General features: G+C 33.6%; 2 protein-coding genes across 2 annotated transcripts; both read right to left on the reverse strand.

The window, feature by feature from the left end:
* Nucleotides 1–1,199: 1,199 nt before the first annotated feature.
* On the reverse strand, nucleotides 1,200–15,106 carry LOC110268500 (uncharacterized). Its single transcript, XM_088499108.1, has 14 exons — nucleotides 14,957–15,106; nucleotides 14,492–14,759; nucleotides 14,292–14,388; nucleotides 14,037–14,158; nucleotides 13,840–13,924; nucleotides 13,598–13,730; nucleotides 13,312–13,433; nucleotides 13,018–13,165; nucleotides 2,503–2,685; nucleotides 2,237–2,410; nucleotides 2,036–2,091; nucleotides 1,716–1,845; nucleotides 1,378–1,566; nucleotides 1,200–1,295 (listed from the first exon to the last, which is right to left on the reverse strand). Exons 1-14 carry the CDS (start codon nucleotides 15,104–15,106, stop codon nucleotides 1,200–1,202), a joined length of 1,953 nt encoding a protein of 650 aa, XP_088355234.1.
* A 2,762-nt stretch (nucleotides 15,107–17,868) lies between these two features.
* Nucleotides 17,869–23,852, reverse strand: LOC107615768 (uncharacterized). The gene is made up of 11 exons (XM_021111947.1): nucleotides 23,747–23,852; nucleotides 23,209–23,444; nucleotides 23,007–23,119; nucleotides 22,360–22,771; nucleotides 21,879–22,233; nucleotides 21,530–21,754; nucleotides 20,796–21,430; nucleotides 20,555–20,747; nucleotides 19,174–20,441; nucleotides 18,168–18,221; nucleotides 17,869–17,937 (listed from the first exon to the last, which is right to left on the reverse strand). Exons 1-11 carry the CDS (start codon nucleotides 23,850–23,852, stop codon nucleotides 17,869–17,871), a joined length of 3,666 nt encoding a protein of 1,221 aa, XP_020967606.1.
* Nucleotides 23,853–24,761: the final 909 nt, after the last annotated feature.

Genomic DNA, 24,761 nt, shown 5'->3' on the forward strand with positions numbered 1-24,761 from the left:
AATAAATAATATACGAAAAAAAAGTTAAAAATCTATGTACTAAATTATGAAAAAAAGATATATTAGAATCTTAAAAAAATTAATATTAAATATATATTAGGTATATAATATGAAAATTTAAATAAATTTTGTTTTGTCTAAAAAAAATTATCATATTAAACGTAAATACAATAATAGAAGTTTTTATATTATATAAAAGAATATTTAAAATATATATCATTTTGTGTTATAGCTTTAGTGATTGATGAGACGGCTGATGCAAAAACACCCTACCATCACGACCACGCCACCAACACTGCTACCCTATGATAATGATACGACGTTCACCTCACTAAGCAAACTAACTAAAATTGTATATATATATGTATATTAATTAGATTTATATATTATTATAAAAGAATATTTAAAATTTATTATTTTGTTTTAAAGATATATTATGAGTTTTTTATTAAAATAAGATTTTCTTTTTTTTTTGGTTCAAATACCATGAAAAAAAAATTTACACCACAATTCAATAAACATTATATAAGATCTTTTAGGTGAGCATGAAAAGAGTACACCAATAAGTTTAAAGTTTAATTATTTTTTTTAATAAATTGACAAAAAATAAATACAAATAATTCTTTAAATATACTTGTATTTTAATTTTTCATGTTATTAGGTACACATTGAGGATAATTTAAAATAAAAGATAATATACTTGTTGTAACTACGATATATTTTGTCTTTTAACTGCATTCTCATAAAAAAAACCCTTTCATGAACACCAAAGTTCTTATACAGCATCAATTCTGTATTTGGAGTTAGCCAACCAGTAACGGCTTCCATATTTATATTTCAATTTGAAATCTTATAAATTTTTAAATGACGACAAGATATATATTTTTTAATAACAATTAAATTTAACTTTAGCTTGAATACATTTAAAAATGTAAATGTAAAGCATTTTATTAACCAGCAACTATATCTTTTTGGCGGATTATAATTTTTTCTTGTTTTTATAAACAGAGTAATAATTAATTAATTATTGAGATAGTTCATTTGAAATTGATCAAATAAACGAATATTTTCTTTTCTTGTAATTAAAAAGAACTTTCATTAAATACATAAATATCACAATTAGATCCATATTAGAATTCAACAGACACTAAGTATCACAAATCAAACAACAATTTCAAGTAGTATGTGAACACATTAAACTAAAAAGCATGCAGATCCTCCATAGCCTCATGATCACTTTCAAATTGGCTGAAAGCATCTTCAACTTCAGGCATAGAATCAACCAGAACATGAATCTGAAGAAAATTGAAATCCTCTTAGTTATTGATATTTTTAAACACTAATAATTGAACAAATTATAAAAAATATACAACAAACCTTATGCTCATTTATCTCAGCAGCAGCCTCAAAAACATTAATAACAGAGGCATCATCCCAGATTTGTTGAACAATATATGCAGATCGATTCATCTCATAACCTACAGGCCTAGCATCAACCATGAAGACAACTTTTTTGTGCAAAAGACTTGAAATGAGTTTCAACGGAACAACTTTGCAATAAGATCCCTAAAAAGCCAAAAAAAAAAACAACAAACAAAACAAAATACTTAACAAATATGTCAATAATAATTTATGTTTTCTCTAGGAATTTCAAAAGAAACAAAGTTACTATATTTATATTTATATACTAATTAAAACCACAATTGGATGACAACCTGATTCAACTCTGGGTGATTATCCAAAAAGCTCGAGCATCTTGTCTTTATTATTTGGACAACTTCACGATCTTTAAGAACAAATATATTGTTCCCATTTGAATGAGACACCACAACCTTCAAGCAGAACCTTCCAAAGCATGAGAAAACAACAAAAATTTAAGTTAACATTGAAATAATAATTAGTTACCAAAATAGAATAAAATGAAAGAACAAAACACCTTCGGACAGCATCAATGCATTGAAGCTGACATAGATCACATGATAAAATATTTTTATTAGTTGACACAAGAGAACCACATAAACAAGTTAAGAATCACCACTTATGATTCTTCAAGACAGATGATATAGTTCCCAGAATAAAAATGAAACTACCCTGCAGCAAAGAAAAAAGGATTACAGCATTTAAAATTTCAAATAATTTACAAAACTATCATTTACTAATTTTTCGAGTTATGATATAACAAGATTAACAAAAATAAATGATCTAAGAGATTTTATTGCAAATGAGAAAAAAATACATTCTCAGCATCAGAATAACAGCGGTTCGGTAAAATAAGATCAGTGATAATATCTTCAATAGTTTCTGATTGAATAGTATTATCACACACTACTTGAGTCTTGTAATCTTCGCCAGTTGCATACTGCAAGTAGCTATCATAGATTGGTGGAAAAATGGGACCATGAAGTATTGCCTGGGATAAGTTGGTTAGAATAAGTATCAAATGCATTGATTGAGAAAAAAACAATTGCATGAACATGTTTAACATAAGGTGAGGAATCATACATTGATATAATCATCGGCTGCAACTGGTTTCGGATTATGACTAAAGACATTTACAATTTTAAAGCAGCTGGAGTAATCTGGATCAACTGCAGAATCAATTTCAACCTTGAAAACTTTCTCCTCTCCAACAGCATCATCAAACATTTGTGGAGAATATGACCGACAGACTGACGATCGGAATTCCTGTCGGTAAAGAAATTCACAAATATATGATCGCGTTGTAAGTATAGCTTCTAAACCAACAGAAAATTCTATCGTACAAACGTTTGGTTCTCACAAGTAACAAACCCAATAAAATTTATAAACCAAAGTATTTAAACCTCGGATCGTCTTCTCAATGAATTGCAGGAAAGTATGATTTATTATTGGTTATGGAAAACAGTATTTTTGGGTTTTGAAAAGGTTTGAACAAGAGAAATAAATTGCAGGAATTAATAAATCAATAGCTAATAAAACTCTTGGCACGGTATGAAAATTAGAAGTCCTATCCTCGTTATCCTTATCAATGGTGATGAGAATTATATTTTTCTCCCCACTAAGTCAACCTCTAACTATGAAGGTAAGTCAAGTGGATAAATTAATTTAACACCTAAAGTCCTAGTCAACTCCTAAGGAAAGACTAGAGTTATAGGAATTTAAATCAATCAGCAAAGATAACAATTATCAATCATGATGAGTTTGACAACTCAAGAGTTACCAATTAATCAACCAAAGCCAAAAGAGAAAAATCTAAATTATTTATATAAATAAAGGAAAGCAATCATAATTCTGAAATACCTCAAATTATATTAAATAAAAAATCAATCTAAACATAAAAAGTTTATAAACTAAATTGAGAAAATAAGTAAAAGGAACATTGAACCTGGAAATTGAGGAGAAATAATCCTAAATCCTTTAAGAGGAATCCTAATCCTAAATCCTAAGAGAGAGGAGAGAACCTCTCTCTCTAAAAACTACATCTAAATGCTAAAAATTATGAATTATGAGCCGTCTTCATGAATGGATGGGTTCCTCCACTTTATAGCCTCTAATCTATATTTTCTGGGCTAAAAACTGGGTCAGAAACAGCCCAGAAATCGCTGGTTGCGAAATCTGCCACGCTGGTTTTTCGTCACTGCGATGCGTCCACGTGGAGCAAGCGTTCACGTCGCCTAGCGGTATTGCCGCTATAAAAAATTATATATCAAATCGAAGCCCCGGATGTTAGCTTTCCAACGCAATTAGAACCGCCTCATTTGGACCTCTGTAGCTCAAGTTATGACCGTTTTAGTGCGAGAGGATCAGGCTGACAGCTTTGCAGTTCCTTCAATTTCTTGTATTCCTTCCACTTTTGCATGCTTCCTTTCCATCCTCTGAGCCATTTCTGCCTTTTAATCCCTGAAAACACTTAACACACATATCAGGGCATCGAATGGTATAAAGAGAAATTAATATTAGCAAATATAAGGCCAAAGAAGCATGTTTTCAATCATAGCACAGAATCAGGAAGGAGAATTAAAGTCATGCATTTTGTATGAACAAGTGTATGAAAGATTGATAAAATCCACTCAATTGAGCACAAGATAAACCATAAAATAGTGGTTTATGAACCTCCCCACACTTAAACATTAGCATGTCCTCATGCTAAGTTCAAGAGAAGCTATAAAGATGAAGAGGAATGGTAGAATGTATGAAATGCAACCTATCTATATGAATGTAACTACATGCAAAATGCTTTTTTTCCTACTTGGTTAAGAGTAAACAAATTTTCCAAGACAAACATAAATCAAATTTCACTAATTCAAATTATACAATAAAAGACAAGTAAACTTGTAAGAAGATAGCTCATGAAAGCAGGGAACATAGAATCAAGCATTGAACCCTCACTGGTAGTGTATATTGATGACAAGTCATCTTAGCCTATTTTAACTAGTCTTTTTCTTTCATTTTCATTAAGATTATGCACTTTCTTGAGCTACAAGCAAGCTAATTGAGTAGATTTTCATGTTTCCCTTGATTGAACCAACCATATATGAATTCATGCCATTTCATGAGGTTTTATGCTATATTTGTTGCATATTATGAAAGAATGAATATCTCATGATTTTGAGCATAGCTTTGATGTGTTTGGTTGATTAATGATAGGTGAAGAAAGCTTGGAGAAAGGTTGAAGCAAGAAGGAATGGCTAGGAGTGAAGAGAGGACAATGGAATAAGTGAAATTGAACCAGGAAGCAAAAAGCTGGACCTAAAGTTAGCATCAAACTTTTGCAAAAACTTTTGGTTGAAAAGTTAGCCCCAACGTTAGCCCCCTAACTTGGAGGCTAACGTTGGAACTTGAAAATTTTCCCCTGGGCTCCAAAAGCTTGCGCCAACGTTAGCCCCCTAACTTTGAGGCTAACGTTGGCACATGAATTTCTCCCCTGGGCACCAAAAGTTTGCGCCAACGTTAGCCCCCTAACTTTGAGGCTAACGTTGGCACATGAAAACCTCCCTGGGCACCAAAAGTTTGCGCCAACGTTAGCCCCCTAACTTGGTGGCTAACGTTGGCGCCACACACCACAAGGCATACAAGGGGTATACTTCCAACAAGAATAACTTGAGCTACAGAGCTCCAAATGAGGTGATTCAAGAAGTATTGGAAAGTAGGAATCAAGAGCTTTCCAAGCATATATGGCACTGCATGGTGGACACTAAAATTGAGGGAGAAAACTGCCCCGCAATGTGCATAAACGAACATGGTGGCAACCTGCAGTGAGGCCAACTGACCTCTGCACCTTCAACGGAGTATAACTCGAGCTGTAGAGCTCCAAATAATGTGCTCCCAACGGCATTGGAAAGTAGACATCCAGGGCTTTCCAACAATGTATAATAGTATGGGGTGGACAATACGTTTGAGCCTCCAGAACTGGCGTTTTCGCCAATGTTTGAGGCAAACGTTACCTCAAACGCTGCACACCAAAGCCAGCGACCATGCCCTCTTCAAATGATCATAACTTGAGTTGTAGATGTCCAATTGAAGTTATTCCAAGTGGGTTAGAAAGCTGACATTCAGAGCTTTCCAACCATATATGATAGTCTATATTGGGCATAAAATTGGCAACATGACAAGAGGACAAAGTTGGCGCCATAAATGTGCATAAGGGAGGCCAACGTTGGAGCAAAAGTTAGACCCCTAACTTTTGCCCCAACGTGGATAGCAGCAAATTTTGTGGGCTGATATGAAAAGTTAGACCAAAAGTTAGACCCCTAACTTTTGCTCTAACTTTTGCACCAACTTTTGCAAAACTCAAACCCGGTTCAATTGGTTCACTTTGGTTCTTCTCCAAACTTCAAGAGCAATCAACCAAGGCCTCTTTCAACCCAATTCCACCAAGAGCAAAGGCCCAACTCAAGGCTTGAAGATCATTGGAAGAAAGTGTATAAATAGGACAGAATTCAAGTTCTTCGAGGAGCTTTCCTTTTGGAATTTTCATAATAGTTTTCGGAGAGCTTTTGTTATTGAGTGAACTTTAATTTCTTTGTTTCCATTGCTTTCAATTTCATTTTACATTTGTCTTGGATCTTGGATTGGAGAATTGAAGAAATTCTGTTTCAATCTCAATCTTGGATCTCTCTGTTTCTTTACTGTTAATTGAATTTCATTTCCGGTTAATTGCTCTTCATCTATTCTCTTTGCAATTTACAATTCCCTGGCAATTGTTCTTGTTGGATCTAGGAAGGCATTGAGATCTAGACTTGGTTTTCTAGTCTCTGGGTCCTGAGATCTGAATTTCCCATTTCACTTCTCTGTTTACTGCTTTCTATGTTCATTTACTTTTCTGCTTCATATCCGGTTCAATCTCAATTCCCTTTCCCTCTTCTATTTAATGCAATTCAACTTTTCCTTGTTTAAATTCTGCAAATCCATTCCCCAATTCCCTTTACAATTACAGCTGTTTACATTTCTTGCACTTTAAGATTCTGTAATTTACATTTCTTGCACTTTAAGTTTCTGCCATTTAATTTCTTGTCCTTTACGTTTCAGCAATTTATTTCTTGTTCTCTTTACTTCAATGCAATTTAATTCTGCAAGTCACAAAACCATCAACCAAATCTTGATTCGCTTGACTAAATTAACCACTAAGCTAAAATTGCTCAATCCTTCAATCCCTGTGGGATCGACCTCACTCCCGTGAGTTTTTATTACTTGATACGACCCGGTACACTTGCCGGTTAGATTTGTGTGTTTTGGGAGAGATTTATTTTTCCTCCAAAATACTCATCATATATCACTCTAATCTCTCAAGTGTCTAGGGTTAATTCACTCTACTCTTCTCTAGTCATGCTTTCTAAACTTTGTTCTTCATCTAACCAATCAACAAAAATTTAATGTACCAATGCAAACATCATGAGGTCTTTTCAGGGTTGTAATGGGGCTAAGGTAAAGGTGATGATATGTGTATGGCCAAGTGAGCTATAATATGAATCTTTAATTAACCTAAGCTCTCACCTATACACATATTCTATATACTTTTAAATTCATGCCTAGCTACCCAAAATTCCCACTTTTGTATATCATACTCATGTATCAACTTTTCTTTAATTTTATCACATATGCATTGATTTTTCATTAACTTAACATTGGGATAATTTTGTCCCCTTATTTATTTACTTATTTATTGAATATTTTTTTTGGATTTTTTTTGAACATGAAAATAAACATAGCTTATCAATGCACATGGATTTTTAATTTTTATAGTTTCACATGAGTAGGCACCCAAATTCCCATTATTTTATCATGACACATTCCCTTATTAACCCTTGTTCCCACAATTCTCCCATACTTAATTAACACACAAATTTCTATCTTAAGCTAACCAAAGATTCAATTGGGATATTTAATTCTTTTTCCGCTTAAGACTAGTAATGTGGTAAAACATAGAACAAATGGGATTAAAAGACTCAAAGTGGCTGACAAAGATAATTGAAAGGGTAGGCTTATTTGGGATAAGTGAGGTAATAATCAAATAATGGCCTCAATCATATGCAAGCATATAAATACACTAAATAGTGGACATATAGAATGGAACAAAGCAAAGATTACAATCATAGGAAAGAAAACACACAAGAATAAAAATTTATGGTTAAATAATGTAACCATATAAATAAGCTCAAAATCTCACAGGTTGTGTGTTCTTAGCTATAATTCATGTTCCAATTTATAATCTTCAAACAAGTTTAACACAAAAAATTTTTCAATTTAAATTAGTGAAATACTATAAAAATTTCTTGAAAAAGAAAATATTACTTCAACCAAGTGGTAAAATATGCACAAAATCAAATAAACATGCAATCAAACATGTAAATGCAACAATGAACTAATAAATAAAGTAAAATATTGGTGTTGAGAAGAAAATAACTAACCCATGGAGATCGGTATCGACCTCCCCACACTTAAAGATTGCACCATCCTCGGTGCATGCTCAGATGTGCAAGTGGACGGGTTGTTCCAACTGACGCTTTTCTCCAAAGATTGTGCAGATGGACTTGTTTGTTGCCTCATATATAAGTTTCTCTCTCTCTTTCTCGGTGGCCAGCCTGAAAGAAGAGGAAAAAGAAGAAAAGTAACCCAGAAATAAAGATAAGAAAATAAATAAAATATGGTTGGGTTAATACCAAATAATGGGGGTTTCAATTACATGGTAGCTACAACATGCAAGTGAGAAAAAAATAGAAGCACATGGCATATCAATGTTGCAAAAAAAATTTGCAATAAAGAGGGAGAGTGTGGGTAATGAAAGATAGTATAAGATCATGTCAATACAAAAAGGAATACCAGTATTATAAAAATTAGCATTGACTTATGAATAATAATACCCAATCAGAATAAAACAAGTCATGAAGCACCAAAATAATTCAAGAAAGATACAACAGTTGAATAAGAAAATTTAACACCAATTGAAAAATAATAAATTTAGAAAACAAAATACAAATATGCACAAAATTAAAATGTAATGAATGAAAGTATGCAAATAAATTAAATAAAATAGAATGGAAGTGAAGATGGATGAGAGGTTAAAAAGATGAAGAAGAAGAAAGTAAGAAAGGATAAGAAAAATTAGGATTGGGGAAGAAAAGATAAGATATTTGGCTAATCTGGATAAGCTGTGCGCCGCATGTGACGCGGACGCGTGGGTTACGCGATCGTGTGGCCTGATTTGTGCGATTGGCGCGAGTGCAGCCTCGCATTCGCGCAACTCTCTGTTCGAAAACTCTTTTTGCCAAATTTTTGGGTGACGCGGTCGCGTGGTTGACGCGATCGCGTGGGAGGGCTTGTGCTTCCAGCACGAGTCCAGCCCCATTCCAGCCCAACATACTGCCATACACCCCTTTACGTTGATTTTACAGAGCCACGCGTTCGCGTGGGTGACGCAGACGCGTGGGCATATTTGTGCCTAAGGCACGCCTCCAGCCACGCTCTCGCGTGACTCTCTGTTCACTTTTCTTTTCTTCCTAATGCACTTGTGACGCGGACGCGTCAGCGACGCTTACGCGTCGCGTGCAAATTTTTTTTTTAAAATGCAAAATGCAGAATACAGTATGCAGATGTTATGAATAATTCCAGGTTCAATGAAATAAAATAAAATTCAAAAACAAACAAAATTAAATAAAATTATAGTTGAAGAAAGGAACAATCATACCATGGTGGGTTGTCTCCCACCTAGCACTTTTAGTTAAAGTCCTTAATTTGGACATTTGGTGAGCTCCTTGTCATGGCGGCTTGTGCTTGAACTCATCCAGGAATCTCCACCAATGTTTGTAATTCCAATGGCCTCCGGGATCCCAAACTAGGCGCAGAAAGCCTTTAAGCAAGGTAAAGCAAGTGACAAGGCTCCAAGAGTGTTGATTTCTAGACTGAATTCCGGGGTCCCAGGCCTTGCCTTTACACCCGTCTTCTTGTTGATCATCATGATTCTATCCGGGTGGCACGCAATTAAAATTCTCACTGAGACATCCAAACAGCTTCCTAGACCCATTCAATTGAGATTTGCACCAACCATTGTACTTCAATTTGGAGCATGCAATCATATTGAACCTTGCATGACAATTTTAACCACTAACCATCTCCATCTTGCTCTTATATCCACAAAGAGCTCTAAGCTGACCATCTGTCTCAAGCAAAGCATATTCAAGTGAGCTAATTAAGGTTAGAGATGAGAGATTTACCCACTTGAATGAAGGGATGGATGGTGATGGCTTTGGGGAAGAGGTCTCCAGCAACCTTGGCAAGGTAATTTCCAGCTCCATTCCCTTGGGCTCTTCTTGGACAACTTCCACCTCATTGTAAGCTTCTTCAATTTCAACCTCTTCCTCTTGGTAGATTTCTTCCAATTTAATCTCTTCTTCATTACTTAACAAGGGCATAGGAGGTTTTGCTTATTCTTCTTGAATCTCCATCACAAGTCCAATGGGAGAGGATTCAATTATAGATAAGAATTCATTAATGATTGAATCCATCTCTTGATCATCCCCTTCAAAGTCTTCAACCATGATATGCTTTGGAGGTTGTACACCCTCCTCAACATCAATTTCAAACTCCTTAGAAGGGGGCTCTATGACTTGAGTTTCCTATGGAGGTTCCGCATCTCCCAAGTCTTCAACTACTTCTTCCTCTTCAACGATCATGACTTCCTCTAATTGTTCCAATACCAAGTCGTGCTGCTCATTGTCCACCAGAGTTTCTAGTGTCTCCTTCATGCTACATTCTTTAGTAGATTTTCCACATGAAACCGTGGGGGTTCCTTGAGTGCTCAGATGTTGGGAAGCTAATTGATTTACTACCTCGGTTAAGGCAGTCGCTAATTCCAGTACATTCCTCTTCATCTTCGCTTGCCCTTGAAGAAGACCACGAAGGATGTCTTCCATTGGAGATTGGGGTGGATATGAGGGTTCATTATTTTGGAGAAAGAATTCATAATAGGAAGGTGGTTCTTCTTGATAAGGATATGGAGATGGTGAATATTGAGGTGGTGGTTCTGGGTGTGGTTCATATGGTGGTTGGTGTGGTGGATACAGGTTAGAGTCATATGGTGGTGTTTGGTGGTAAGGGACTTGTGAGTATGGTGGTTCAAAGTTGTGTTAAGGAGATGGTTCATAAGCATATGGCGGGGTTTGTTGGTAACTACAAGGGGGTCCACCATAGTCATCATTTTGGTATGCATCACAGAATGGTTGTTGGTTATAGTGCATTGGAGGGGGTTGTTGCCAAGAGGGTTGATCAAATCCTTGTGGCTCCTCCCATCTTTGATTCTTCCAACCTTGATGCCTATTTTCATTATAGTTTCCATTCCTTACAACAACATTGGAACCAAACTTAAAGCGATGGGGGTGAGAACTCATAATAGCAAATAAAAATTAAAAACGAAAATAAAAACAAATTTAAATTAAAAGGTTATTGAAATTTAAATTTTGAATTTTGAAAAAGCCAACAATATAAGATAAAGATTTGAAAAAGATTTAAATTTTGAAAAAAAAAATATTTTTTTTAAATTTAAATTTTGAAATAAGATAAGATAAGATTTTGAAAAAGATATGATTTTTGAAAAAGATTTGAATTTTGAAATTTAAAACTAAGATAAGATAAGATAAAATTTTTTAAAAAAATCTGAATTTTTTTTATGCAAATTTCGAAAATTCAATTAAAATAGAGAGAAAAGATATTTTTGAGTTAAATGAGGAAAGAGAAAAACAATAAAATGACACCAAACTTAAAATTTTTTAGATCAAAACGAAGAAAATAGCTAAGAACAACTTGAAGGTCAAGATGAACATGAAGAACAACTTGAAGATCAAGATGAACACCAAGAACAAATTTTTGAAAAATTTTTAATAACTAAATAAAAATCAATAACCTCTTAATTTACGAAAAAGCAAAAATAAAAACAAAAATAAAAACAAATAAACAAGCAAAAAGCAAATATTTACAATAACCAATAATAAGGCACACGTTTGCAATTCCCTGGCAACGGCGCCATTTTGACGATCGGAATTCCTGTCGGTAAAAAAATTCACAAATATATGATCGCGTTGTAAGTATAGCTTCTAAACCAATAGAAAATCCTTTCGTACAAACGTTTGGTTGTCACAAGTAACAAACCCAATAAAATTTATAAACCAAAGTATTTAAACCTCGGGTCGTCTTCTCAAGGAATTGCAGGGAAGTATGATTTATTATTGGTTATGAAAAACAGTATTTTTGGGTTTTGAAAGGGTTTGAACAACAGAAATAAATTGCAGGAATTAATAAATCAATAGCTAATAAAACTCTTGGTACGGTATGAAAATTAGAAGTCCTGTCCTATTTATCCTTATCAATGGTGATGAGAATTATATTTTGCTCCCCACTAAGTCAACCTCTAACTATGAAGTAAGTCAAGTGGATAAATCAATTTAACACCTAAAGTCCTAGTCAACTCCTAAGGAAAGACTAGAGTTATAGGAATTTAAATCAATCAGCAAAGATAACAATTATCAATCACGATGAGTTTGACAACTCAAGAGTTACCAATTAATCAACCAAAGCCAAAAGGGAAAAATCTAAATTATTTATATAAATAAAGGAAAGCAATAATAATTCTGAAATACCTCAAATTATATTAAATAGAAAATCAATCTAAACATAAAGAGTTCATAAACTAAATTGAGAAAATAAGTAAAAGGAACATTGAACCTAGAAATTGAGGAGAAATAATCCTAAATCCTTTAAGAGGAATCCTAATCCTAAATCCTAAGAGAAAGGAGAGAACCTCTCTCTCTAAAAACTACATCTAAATCCTAAAAATTATGAATTATGAGCCATCTTCATGAATAGATGGGTTCTCCCACTTTATAGCCTCTAATCTATGTTTTTTGGGCCAAAAACTGGGTCAGAAACAGCCCAGAAATCGCTGGTTGTGAAATCTGCCACGCTGGTTTTTCGTCACTGCGAGGCGTCCACGTGGAGCACGCATTCGCGTTGCCTAGCGGTTCGGTCACTATATCAAATTATATATCAAATCGAAGCCCCGGATGTTAGCTTTCCAACGCAATTAGAACCGCCTCATTTGGACCTCTGTAGCTCAAGTTATGACCGTTTTAATGCGAGAGGATCAGGCTGACATCTTTGCAGTTCCTTCAATTTCTTGTATTCCTTCCACTTTTGCATGCTTCCTTTCCATCCTCTGAGCCATTCCTGCCCTGTAATCCCTGAAAACACTTAACACACATATCACGGCATCGAATGGTATAAAAAGGAATTAATATTAGCAAATATAAGGCCAAAGTAGCATGTTTTCAATCTTAGCACAGAATCAGAAAGGAGAATTAAAGTCATGCATTTTGTATGAACAAGTGTATGAAAGATTGATAAAATCCACTCAATCGAGCACAAGATAAATCATAAAATAGTAGTTTATCACAGACCTTAGGAGTTTAATATAAAAGAATCAATAAACTTGAACACAAAATATAAATAATAAAGATTAAATGAGGTTCGGTATGAAAGAGTTCATACTACAAGCACACTAGGATCAACAGGAAATTCTTCTTCTATCCTGAGAAATGCTTCAGAACAGGTTCTTCCAAATAGTTTTGTTGCCGCATTATCAAGCAGAACAAACAAAACAGTACACCCATCATCCTGAATCTTTACCCGAATCCCATATCTAACACAATTAACAACCAAGAATGATAACTAAAACCAAGAAATCTGCTTAACAACACATAGAGTGGAGCATAACAAAGAAGTAAAAAAAAATTCATAAGATTATTAATTAATCTATTCCAAAATAAAGTTACATATGAAGCTCACTTGACCATAACATGTTCAACACATGAACCACAAGCATCACAAAGGTAGAGATCCTCATGCTCAACAACAGCATGACCACAGACACGTGTGTAGTACCACCAATTTGGTTCATCCATAACTTCCTTAATTGTCCCAATAACAAAGTAATGAGAATCCTGTAAAATTTTAAAAACAATGATATACTATACAATAATCACTAACAAACCAGATTACAAAACCCAAGACACATGTTTAAGAAATTCAAGTTTAAGTATTAAATGAAGAGTTTGCCAATCTAAAATAGTACCCCATCATCTGAATGAAGATCTTGAATATTAATAATCTCTTTGGGATTGAAATAATCACCATCAACTTTAGAAACTAAGTATCCAAAGTCATTGGTCACAAGTCTTGAGAATCCATAACTGGCTACAGTAAATCTACACACAAGATACAATAACTAATCTTCATAACACAAAACATATAGATGAATACCAACAAAATAAGCATGGCATCTTCTAGGTTTTTAATATTTTGATCACAACTAACCTGCTTAGGAACTCAACAGACTCAGGAATGTCAGGATTAATGAATAACCTAGAGACATTTATCACATTCTGTAGGATTACCCCACCTACATGAAAGAATCCTATTCTATTAGACTCAAACCATATTTAGATTAAAAGGTCAAAAAATAGAACACTAAATATTAGAGTAAAAATTCGCTGGATATGGGTGAAACTAACCTTCAATTGCTTTGATTTTAAAAGACTCGAGGACAACCAGCGGAGATCTTGGATATTTTTGTAACTTATCATATTCTAACAGATCACAAGAATTTCCAAACACATTGCATTGTACCCTTTTGCTGAACAGATAAGTTTCAAAAGATCAAAAGGATCTAACTATATATTTATTCTTATAAACATAAAGACTGGAAGAAAAAAATAGAATTAATAGAAGATAACTACTAATATAGGAGACAGTTAGAGAGATATTACCCATCAGTAAAGACTTCTAGCACCACTGCTTTGACCAGCTTCCCATATGATGCCACATCTCTTTCTTTTCGAACACCAGTAATGATCCCAACAAAGTCTAATAATTAGATTGAAACATATACAAATTTGAATCAGAAACAACACTTTTTAAAACATAATACTATGATAATAAAAGGGAAGAGCAAGAAAGTTGTACAAACCAATGAGGAAATTATGGTCCTTTGTCATTTGATCAATTTCATCTATTGATGCAAAACACAGACCGGAATGAGGTATCCTTGGAGATACCACAGAAACAATAGAGGTGTTGTATTGGAACAAAAGTCTGAACCGATGTTTTGTCACTCTGTTCAAACCAGTGTTCGGTACAACTGTAAAATGGGTCATCAAGTACACATCCCTTTCATTTAGAGACACGACAAATTTTGATATAAGCTGATCTCTAATGGTGGCCTGGATCTTGTGTAACTGCAGTTGAAAAAAAATGATTCATATTTTGAATTTATTAACTTATTTAGCTATCCAAATAGCATAACAACACTTGATTAAGAAAATAAAACAACAAAAACATATCAGTTTCCAACCTTCCCTTCTGCATATTAGAAAAACGAAAAATAGAAAAGTCGCAACAACCTAAGGAAATGCTAACATAAAATAAAACTCACCTTCTCATCCATTAAGACCATATGCAACAGATTTTGAGAAGGATCCAAAGCAGGATTCTTGTGGTACCACAACTTCACAACTTTAACATGCACTTTCCATGATTCTCTCCACGGAGTGATTTTCTCCACTAGATCAACACAGTTATTCATTCCTAAAATATGTAGGATAAGAACACCAAAAGTAGAAAATATACAGAGAAGAACTCAGAACTAAGATGAGAAGATAAACAAATGAGTTGGAGTTATAAACTCCCAAATTTAAGAAACACTAAAGCTTACAATGTAAGCTTCACATATAGGATAGAGATAGACTAATAGGCATATATAGATTGATATGGCTACACACATCATTTAGGAAGATATCACAAGTAACCAAATACTCATGGGAAAAGAGCAAAAACAATATGGGAAGAGGCCTGTTGCAAATTACCAAATACCTACCCCCATATAGTTGATTTGACAATTCACAATAAAGCAAAAACAGAATTTTATCAGTCAACTATACCAAACACTACAGTAACTTCAGTCCAATAGCAAAAAGAAAATTATATAATTTATAATGAGCAAACCCCCCAAGAAGTAAATTATTTCACAGAAACACCAACAGCACAAAGATAGGAGAGAACCATTGATTTACAAAAACAAGTAACAATCACCATGATTAAATCAGAAACCAAACAACTCAAAATTAAATGATAGATCCAGAAAACAGCAACAATTAACACAAAAAAGAAATTGAAACTGGAGAAGGAATCGAGAAAGAGATTGAACAGGGGGAGAATGGAACCATAGCCCACATATACCTCTTGAACCGCGGTGGCAACATCTGCTATCGAAAACCGAGAAATCGAGATGGAGAATGAGGTATGCTCGACAGAGAGAGACAGAGGAACCCTGGGGAGAGGGAACAGACACAACGAAGAGAACAACACCCTCATGGTGGGATTGAATCGAATCGTAGAGATAGCCATAGCTTCCGGCATGTGGCCAGAACCGACGACGGAAGCCGAAATCTCAGTCGAGGATGGGGGTACGGACATCATGCAACAGATGGAGATTGGGTTAGGGATAGAGGAGATGGGGTGAGGTAGAAACGTCTTTTAGGATCCCTAATCAACCAAAAGTGAAGATTTTGATGAAAAGAAATTAGAATAACCTCACTTTAATTAAGTTTATCGTTTAACTGAGATGATTATATTAATCAAAACAAATAACTGCAACGAAGTGTTTTTTAGACTGGTAGTAAAAAAAAGAAAATCAATAATTTTATATATTTAACTTTTTTATTTTATGCAAATTCAATGTATTAAAAAAGATAGTTTAAATTGAATTTTTAAAAAAATAAAAATTTGGTTCATCTATTAAAACAGATATATTTTAACTAAGAAAGAACAAAACAAAATCAATTGAGATTTGGATAAATTCAGAAAAATAAAATATAAAATAGTAACAATATATTTTATTTAGAAAAAACAATATCAGATTCAAAAAAGTAAATAATCAAGTTTTTGAATAAAATTTAATATTTTCATAAAGATATAAGGCCCGTTTACAAAACTTTAGAAGCAACGTTTTTTAACTTTTAACTTATGAAAAGTAGTAATATTAATATCTGATGCATTTTTCAAAACCAAATTGCAACTTTTTAAGAAGCTATTTAGGAGCTTATAGAGAAGTTAAAAAAAGTGACTTCTCTAATAATACATTTACTTTTCATCACATTTCTATAAAATAAGCACTTTAGAGTTTAAAATCCAAACACAAAATAACCTATTTATAAGTTACTTTTAATAGAGTCATTTATTATTTAAGTTATTTTATCAAAAGGAAAAGTTGCTTACCCAAACTGGGCCATAGCCAATTAACTTTTTGATAGTCGATAAAATAGATGTATTTAAAAACTGACTTTTTTAAACGAAAAAAAAAATCAAAGTAAAATATGAACCATCAATTGTATTCATTAAACAAGAGGGTATATCTTAAATGAGAACAACAATTATGTACTTATAGAGTATGCCATATTTGTATAGACCATTAGATTATATTACATAGAGATCAAAGGTTAATATAAAAGAAGAACATTGATACACTGTAATAGATACATAATATCTTAGTGCATAATTAAGTACTTTAAATAACAATACTATAACAATACTTAAATTCGTACAAAATTATTTTGAACTAAAACAAAATATTTAAAATTTTAGACATCAAATTAAAATTTTTACTAAATATTAAAACCAAAATAATAAAAAAAAATAGAAGACAAAAGGAAGCAAGAATAATTGATACATACATTATAAAAAAGTTACTACTAATAATATATATTACCTAAATATATATGTTAGAAATAATAAAATGAAATAAAATTGTATGGATCGAGTCTAATTAAGATTAAAATAACTTTTTTGTTCATAAAATTAAAATGAAATTTGCATTGGTATCATATGACTTTTCTTGCTATAAGAAGATAAATAATTATTTTTCATTAATAAGATGGTCATATTTTATTTTTATTAATATATTAACAATATAATTTCTTTTTATTTTTTGGAAAAAATAATATTAGAATTAAAAAAGTAAATAATCAAATTTTTTAATAAAATTTAATATTTTCAAGAAGACACATAATATATGGAAGAACATCAATATATGTGCAGAAGACATTTTTAGGGAAAGATAACAGAGGACCATGATGCCAACTTGGTGTCACAACACCCATTCCTTTCTCAATGAAGCTATTAAACTCGGCACAAACAACTTTATGTCTACGAAATGCAACAGATGAAATATAAAATAGTTTTTATTAAATAAAATAAATTAAACAATATAACAAACAATTTAAATGGATTATTGAATGAAAAGAAAAATCGAAATACAAAACTCGAATAGGGGAGGGTGGATCCATAAACTCACTTTGCTGGAAAAATTCTGCCAATCACGTCATCGCTGAGGAAGTAGATTAGGTAGAAACCCGAGACCTAGACAATGATTGACAAAAGCAAACCATGATCCATAAATATAAGAAAACATAAGTAGAAATTTCATCTTTCTAATCATTATAAAAACCAAAATATTGATAAAATAGACAAACCACATACAAAAAAAAACCTCAACAACTAACAAAAGGAGAAATGATAAAAGGACCAACAAAAAGGAAAACGATGAAGACGAAAACAGGTTTGGAAGTAAAAGGACCAGAAGAGTGTACCTGATTGATTGGTTGCAAATCTTCTATTTGAGACTCTATGGGAAAATCCTTAACCTACAATGAATGACAAGGAACCAAACACCGAAGAAACAGAGCATGTAGACAACGTTTGGTAGGGCAGAGGGAAGCAGATTAGGAGATGAAAACAAAGGGGCTTGGGTTCAATTTGATGATTACCTAATCAACTAAATCCACGAAAAAAGGGGCTTGCGTGAAGGAATCGCGAGAAAATACAACTGACGGCGAAAGCAAAGAGGAGCATATGCACCCTTCATGAGGAGAAGTCACGCTGGAGAAGAACATCCAGCTTGAATGTCTACGGGCCTGAAATGCAGATAGCACTCCACATCGGAGATGAAACCACGCGTATGGTAATATATAATAATATATTCTATATTTATAAATCGTATGAATACTCTTCTTTCATAACATCCTTTAATTTTCATTTAATAAAATCTAACAGTTCATAAAAATTGGTGCATCTAGTGCACACAAAATGGTTGAGATGATTTTACACATACCCCAAAGAAACTGTCCCTCTTTAAACAAAACATACACAAAAACAAAACTATAAATTACACAGATAAGATTGAAATGTATAAGAAGAAACTACATTATATCTTATCAAAAACTTCCGTAAATACAACGTTCTCAGTCCTGATAGGATCAACTAATCCATCATGACAAAGTAAAATCTTAAGACCATTTCTATTCCTAACTCGGGAAATAGCTACATAAAGTTGACCGTGACAAAATATAGGACGACACAAGAACAAACCAACTGTTGATAATGTCTGACCTTGACTCTTGTTTATTGTCATCGCAAACGACAGAGAAACCGGGAACTGACGGCGTTGGAATTTAAACGGTATAACCATATCACTGGGAATCATATTCATTCTACTGATAAAAACTTTATCCCCAACATTGCTACCAGAAACAATATCCGCACCGATCACATTTCTCCCTAAATCTCGCACAACAAGTCGAGTTCCATTACACAAACCCCAGCTGGATCAATATTCCTCAACAAAATAATAGGCACGCCTATTTTCAACTTCAACGAATGATTAGGTAGACCAGAACACCTAATCTGATTCAAGAATTCAACATTTATCCAATCAACACCAACATCATAATAGACATCACTACCACATATCGAATCAGCACTGAGATAATTTTTCTCCTCCGCGGGCAACAAGTCAACTATATAATTGTTTATCTCTTCAACATTGTCGACAGTCGGAGCCAAAATTGCCATATCCTGGAAAAAACTTGGATCACAAAAATTCTGAACCAAATTCGGATAGATTGTATTTACAATATCTTCCACTGGATTCTCCAAGACAGGAATTATTAGATCAGAAGGAATATCAACAAAAAGTTTATCATTGACCACTGTTCCACATCGATCTTCACTGACTTGAAGTATCCAATCTAAAAATGACCTTAACTCCTGAGGAGTTGATTGTTCCAATCCCATTGTTAACCTCATATTTTTCGTCAGACACAAAACTTCACAATATTTCCAGAGGACAGAAGAATTTATCGAAGCCATCACAATCTCAGCACGAGAACCTTTTGGAATAACTGGCAAGACCTGCCTGAAATCACCACCGAGAATGACCACCTTCCCACCAAAAGGTAAATATTTATTCCTATCAGAGACCGAAACCATTATATCACGTAACGTCCTATCGAGCACTTTAAATGCCAACTTGTTAGTCATCGGTGCCTCATCCCAAATAATCAAATCGGCCAATCGGACTACCTCAGCTTTTGCACTATCCTTCTTAATCCGACAAACAGTATCTTCAGTCAGCTCAACAGGAATATTCAACATAGAATGCGCCGTCTTACCACCAGGTAACAACAGAGAAGCAATTCCACTAGAAGCAACGTTTATAACAATCCTTTTCTCAGATCGCAATCTAGCCAACAAAACCCTGTATAAAAAAGTTTTTCCAGTGCCACCAAACCCATACACAAAAAAGAATCCGTGCCTCTTATTCGAAATGCAATCAATAATTTTATCGTAGACCACCCTCTGTTCTTCATTTAACTTTAAGACATTTGTATCATGCTCACGAGTCAAAGAAACAATGTCAAACTGCAACTCACGCAGCAGCATCAAGTTGCTAAATTGAGACACTAAAGAGTTATTAGGAACCGGCATGCCAACATAATTTCTCAATGATTTTCCATTACTCTGCAATAGTTTTTCAATCTCCAACAAACAAAATGTTTGCAACTTGTCCTGACTCATCGTTAGATCTACGTTTAACGATAATTAATAAATATTAGCACGATAATATAATTTCTGCACTGTCTGTGTCCGTGTGTGCCTGCTTGTCATATAATAAAATCACCATGAACAAAATGCTTACCAAGATATTGCAGCTCATGCCTTCTGCGATAAAGAATATCATTAGACAAATAAGCCCAAGTTTGTTCCCAAACTGACAGAGGCCTTCCCATGGAACCAGATAGCAACAACATCACAAAAAGCCACCTTAGCTGTGCAGCGGACGCTACATCGGCGACTTCCTTAATAGCAGAAATATACTCCTTACCATCTATCTAGAATCCCATGGCAGAACATGCCTCCTGAAATGTATCATAAGTTACACCATTCACGGTTCTTATACTCCGAAAACTGGTACAACCTCTCTGCACATTCAAAAGCATCTGCATATAGAAAAGTTCACCAGATGACGGATGAGCAAAACTCAATCTTCCAATTGAGAATCCCCTCTGTCTCGGCTTCCACTCCCTACTGTTCGAACAATAGACAAATTTTCCCGGATATTCAACATATGTTAAAGACCGCCCATCCGGGAACCGCCTGTTGGCCATCATCCAACTCGTAAACATTGTCAGCAAATCTTTGTTGCGCAAATAAACATGAGTAGTGATATCAGCATCATCGAATACAACATGTTGCTGGTTCGACAAATGAAAAGTCAACCTCTGTACTGACGGCCATCTATGATGAATATCATAAGCAAAAATTCTCCACATGGATTCAAACAGTGATAAATAACGAAACTCATCAACCACCTGAGAAGATTCACCAACATGATATGTTTCTCCAACAGTTGCAGTCACCCGATTCGGACCGTTATTGATATACTTAAAAAGATACTTGATGACGTTTGACTTGTTACAAAACTCAAGATTTATGTGAGCTTGATATTTCATTAACAGCAGTGGATTATAAGGCACAACAAATCTGTTGTCAATATCAACGTCGTTGATATTCACTGTCACATCCATATTACGACATCTATATATCAGATAGCCATCTTCATCAAAGCTCGTTTGATCAATGAATCTTTTTGGATAAAATTTTGAGCACTTACCATCTTTCATGCAAGGAGAACTCGGTCTAAGTCGACCGCAGGGACCATGGATCATGTACTTGGTGACGACATTATAAAAGGCTAGAAATTTGAGAGGATTGGGTAGCTCGGCACAGATAAATTCATCAATAATTTCAACACTTTGTAAGTTGCTTTCCCCGTTAAGCCATAGTAACATGTGTGCATGTGGTAGACCTCTTTTTTGGAACTCAATAGTATACATACCTAAAATATACAAAAGCATCATTAAGAACCCAAACAACAATATGTCCAAGCACAACAGACAAAAATTGAAATGCCAAGATAGAAATAACATACCTGCACTAACTAAGTGGACCAAAAAACACACCGTCCTTGAGATTGCTTAGCAGGCATTTCAACTTAGCATAAAAAACACGGCAAGAGATATCAGGACGATCAGCGATGGAAATTCGCTCTTGCTCTGTGAATCGCTGAAATTCAGGCCAATTTGGATTACACGTAATAGTAATGAATAAATCTGGATAGCCAAAATGTTTACAGATTGCCATCGCATCCTGACAATGATTAAACATATAACGCCTACCACCAGTGAAGGAAGAAGGCAAGATGACTCGCCTCCCAATTGAAGAAGCTTCGTCATCACCACGACGCGTAGCCTCTTCTATTCCTTGAAGCACTTCTCCTCTAATTGTACTCTGCTTCATTCTAATCTCATACAACCTCTGTTACTCAATCATGGTGAAACAGTCAACAACAAATCATTGAAATAATCACCTACACTTGTGAATAATTCCATCTTCTTGCTCCCTAATCTGCAGACAAAAACATATGAATTTCCTGAGAGAAACCCTTGTTTTCTTTCTAGGGACATATCCCCCAACTTTACCACGATAAGGAATATTCAACTGGTAACCATCCTCGCCATATGAAAACAACAACGGATACTGTAAGGGCCAATACAGAGCATGAGTTTCATAAATATGCTGCAACTGACCAGCAGTAGATCGAATAATAATGTCGCGACCATGATCCGACGAATCAAAATCTCCAACAATCAATGCAACAACTTTGTCACAAGAGGGAGTATTGTAAGTTCTTCGATCAACCTTCCTATGTGAAAACAACTTCAAAGAGAAGATCTCGGATGAATGACACTGATAAAATTCTCTGACTCTTCGAAATGACTGTGCTATGACGTTATGAGTATCGATCATTTCCAACAACTCAGTTATCAATTCTCGATCTATCTCAGATGTTTGCCTAAAACAAATATACATTAACCACAAAATTATATTTAAAAACCACACAGAACACAATTTCGATATGTTTTGATACATCATTATCATTGAGAACTGATTAATAACGCATTATAACAGGAATAAAACACAATATAACTATACAATAACAGGTATTAACCTATTTTTAATGCAAATAACATTAAAACATCAGGGAAATAAAATAAAAAAATAAACAACAACATTTCAAACACACATACCGAAAGATTCCCTGCCTATGCATTATCTCATGCTGAGTGTCGTATATATATAATTGCGCAAATTTAGGCTTCTGACCAGGATCTGGGAGCAAATTTCCAATCCGATGATAATTCTGACCAGTTATAATAAACTATGGTGGACCACTCCCATCATTCACTGAATCCAGTACCTTACCACCAAGAGACGTGAAGGCAAACATACTGTTATAAGATCGAATATTTTTTGAAAATACAAACTCTTCCTATCATGTCCATTAATCAAATTATATAGCAGATCTGGGGGCTTTCGAAGATAAGGTAACTGAATTTTTCCTTTTGAGCAACAAACAGTAAAAACAGGACAATTAATTGTAGAGTCTCTTTCAACACGTTTCAATAACCAAAAATACGCCCCACAGATTGAACATTCATAGTTAGGATCACCAACATCAAGACAACCTGGTAAAGATAAAGCAGAAAAAAAACATGCATAATAATAAAATTTTTTTTATCTCAATTTGATGCCATGAAATAGATTGAACATAAAATGAATAAACCATTAGCTTACTGATATAATATATAATAAATACTTGACTCGTTTAAATTTTGTCAAAAGAATATATCACAAAACACTATTTCTATTTTACACTGTCTGAATAAAATCTCATCACGGAAGCACAATGGAATCTTTTAAAACTAAGTAAATAAGATTTTTATTTGAGTATTCTTGAATAATAGATGATTTAAGAAAGAGAGCGTACCTTGTATCTCACTTTGCAAGAACAGAGGATGATCAATAACAAAACCAACTTGACTGAATGAATTTATCGAAGGATCATATATTTCTGATTGGTCTATATCATCCATTTTAATTTAAATTAATAGAATTTTGTGTAAATATATATTTAACAACCAAATATAAAAAAATTCATGATGAAATAAAAAATGAATTAATTATTTAATAATTAGCATAAAAATTGAACATTAAAAATGTAATAAACTACAAAAACCAATCTGAATTAACATTGATTTATTAAAAAAGAAAATGTAGATAAAGCCTAATGCATATTCAAGAAGAGTTTGTTTTTTCTTTTTTAACGTTAGAATAGACTTTGTTTCATTATTTTAATCACTCATACTAATTGTGTAAGTTCGAATTAAATAATCCAAATCACAATTAGAATCATCTTGTGTTTTTTTAGACTTTAATGACTCTATTGGTGCATAGCATTTTCCAAAATTTTTAAGGAACTCCCTTTTTTATTTTTTATTTTAATTGAGTCATTACACCATTTTTTTCTTAATTGGCTGCAAAGGCTTTGTTTTTCTTTTAATTTAATCCATGTACCATATTTTTTTGTTGTAAATACATCCTGATACAATTGAGCGAATCAATATCAAGAGTGACCTAATTAAAAAAAAAGGAATTTTGTCTGAAGGACATAATTGAAACAAAAAAGATATTATATGCACCTAATAGAAAATTTCAAAAAATTAGAGGACCAAGAGAGTAATTATTTTTTTAATATGCAATTATTGATTATGACACCAAATTAAAAAAGTTTCAACAAATACCCGTCGTGTATTATATAGCTACAAAAGTTAATTCATTAACTAATTATGTGAATCTAACCACATAACCGAAAAACTTTTCATATTGTCCAAGGCAAGAATACACCCTAATTAAACAGTTTAATAACCTCTAGTACTTGTGTATCTTTCAAATAACTATATAAATTAAGCCTATTTAGTGATCCAAATGATTTTATAAGCAAA

This window comes from Arachis ipaensis, chromosome B9 (assembly GCF_059453495.1).
Source record: "Arachis ipaensis isolate K30076 ecotype BB chromosome B9, ASM5945349v1, whole genome shotgun sequence".
NCBI classification, from domain to species: Eukaryota; Viridiplantae; Streptophyta; class Magnoliopsida; order Fabales; family Fabaceae; genus Arachis; species Arachis ipaensis.

Bases quoted from the DNA above. Each gene is read 5' to 3' on its own strand.
- LOC110268500 (XM_088499108.1), bottom strand. From the start codon at position 15,106: ATGAATAACTGTGTTGATCTAGTGGAGAAAATCACTCCGTGGAGAGAA. The intron at 13,166-13,311 runs GTGAGCTTCATA...TAATTGTGTTAG, and splicing joins GTTGAACATGTTATGGTCAA to ATATGGGATTCGGGTAAAGA. The intron at 2,092-2,236 runs GTATTTTTTTCT...TCTTTGCTGCAG, and splicing joins GTTATTCTGATGCTGAGAAT to GGTAGTTTCATTTTTATTCT.
- LOC107615768 (XM_021111947.1), bottom strand. From the start codon at position 23,852: ATGGATGATATAGACCAATCAGAAATATATGATCCTTCGATAAATTCA. The intron at 22,772-23,006 runs GTATGTGTGTTT...TATTTGTTTTAG, and splicing joins CATAGGCAGGGAATCTTTCG to GCAAACATCTGAGATAGATC. The intron at 21,431-21,529 runs GTAAGTGCTCAA...TGGATGTGACAG, and splicing joins TTCTCCTTGCATGAAAGATG to TGAATATCAACGACGTTGAT.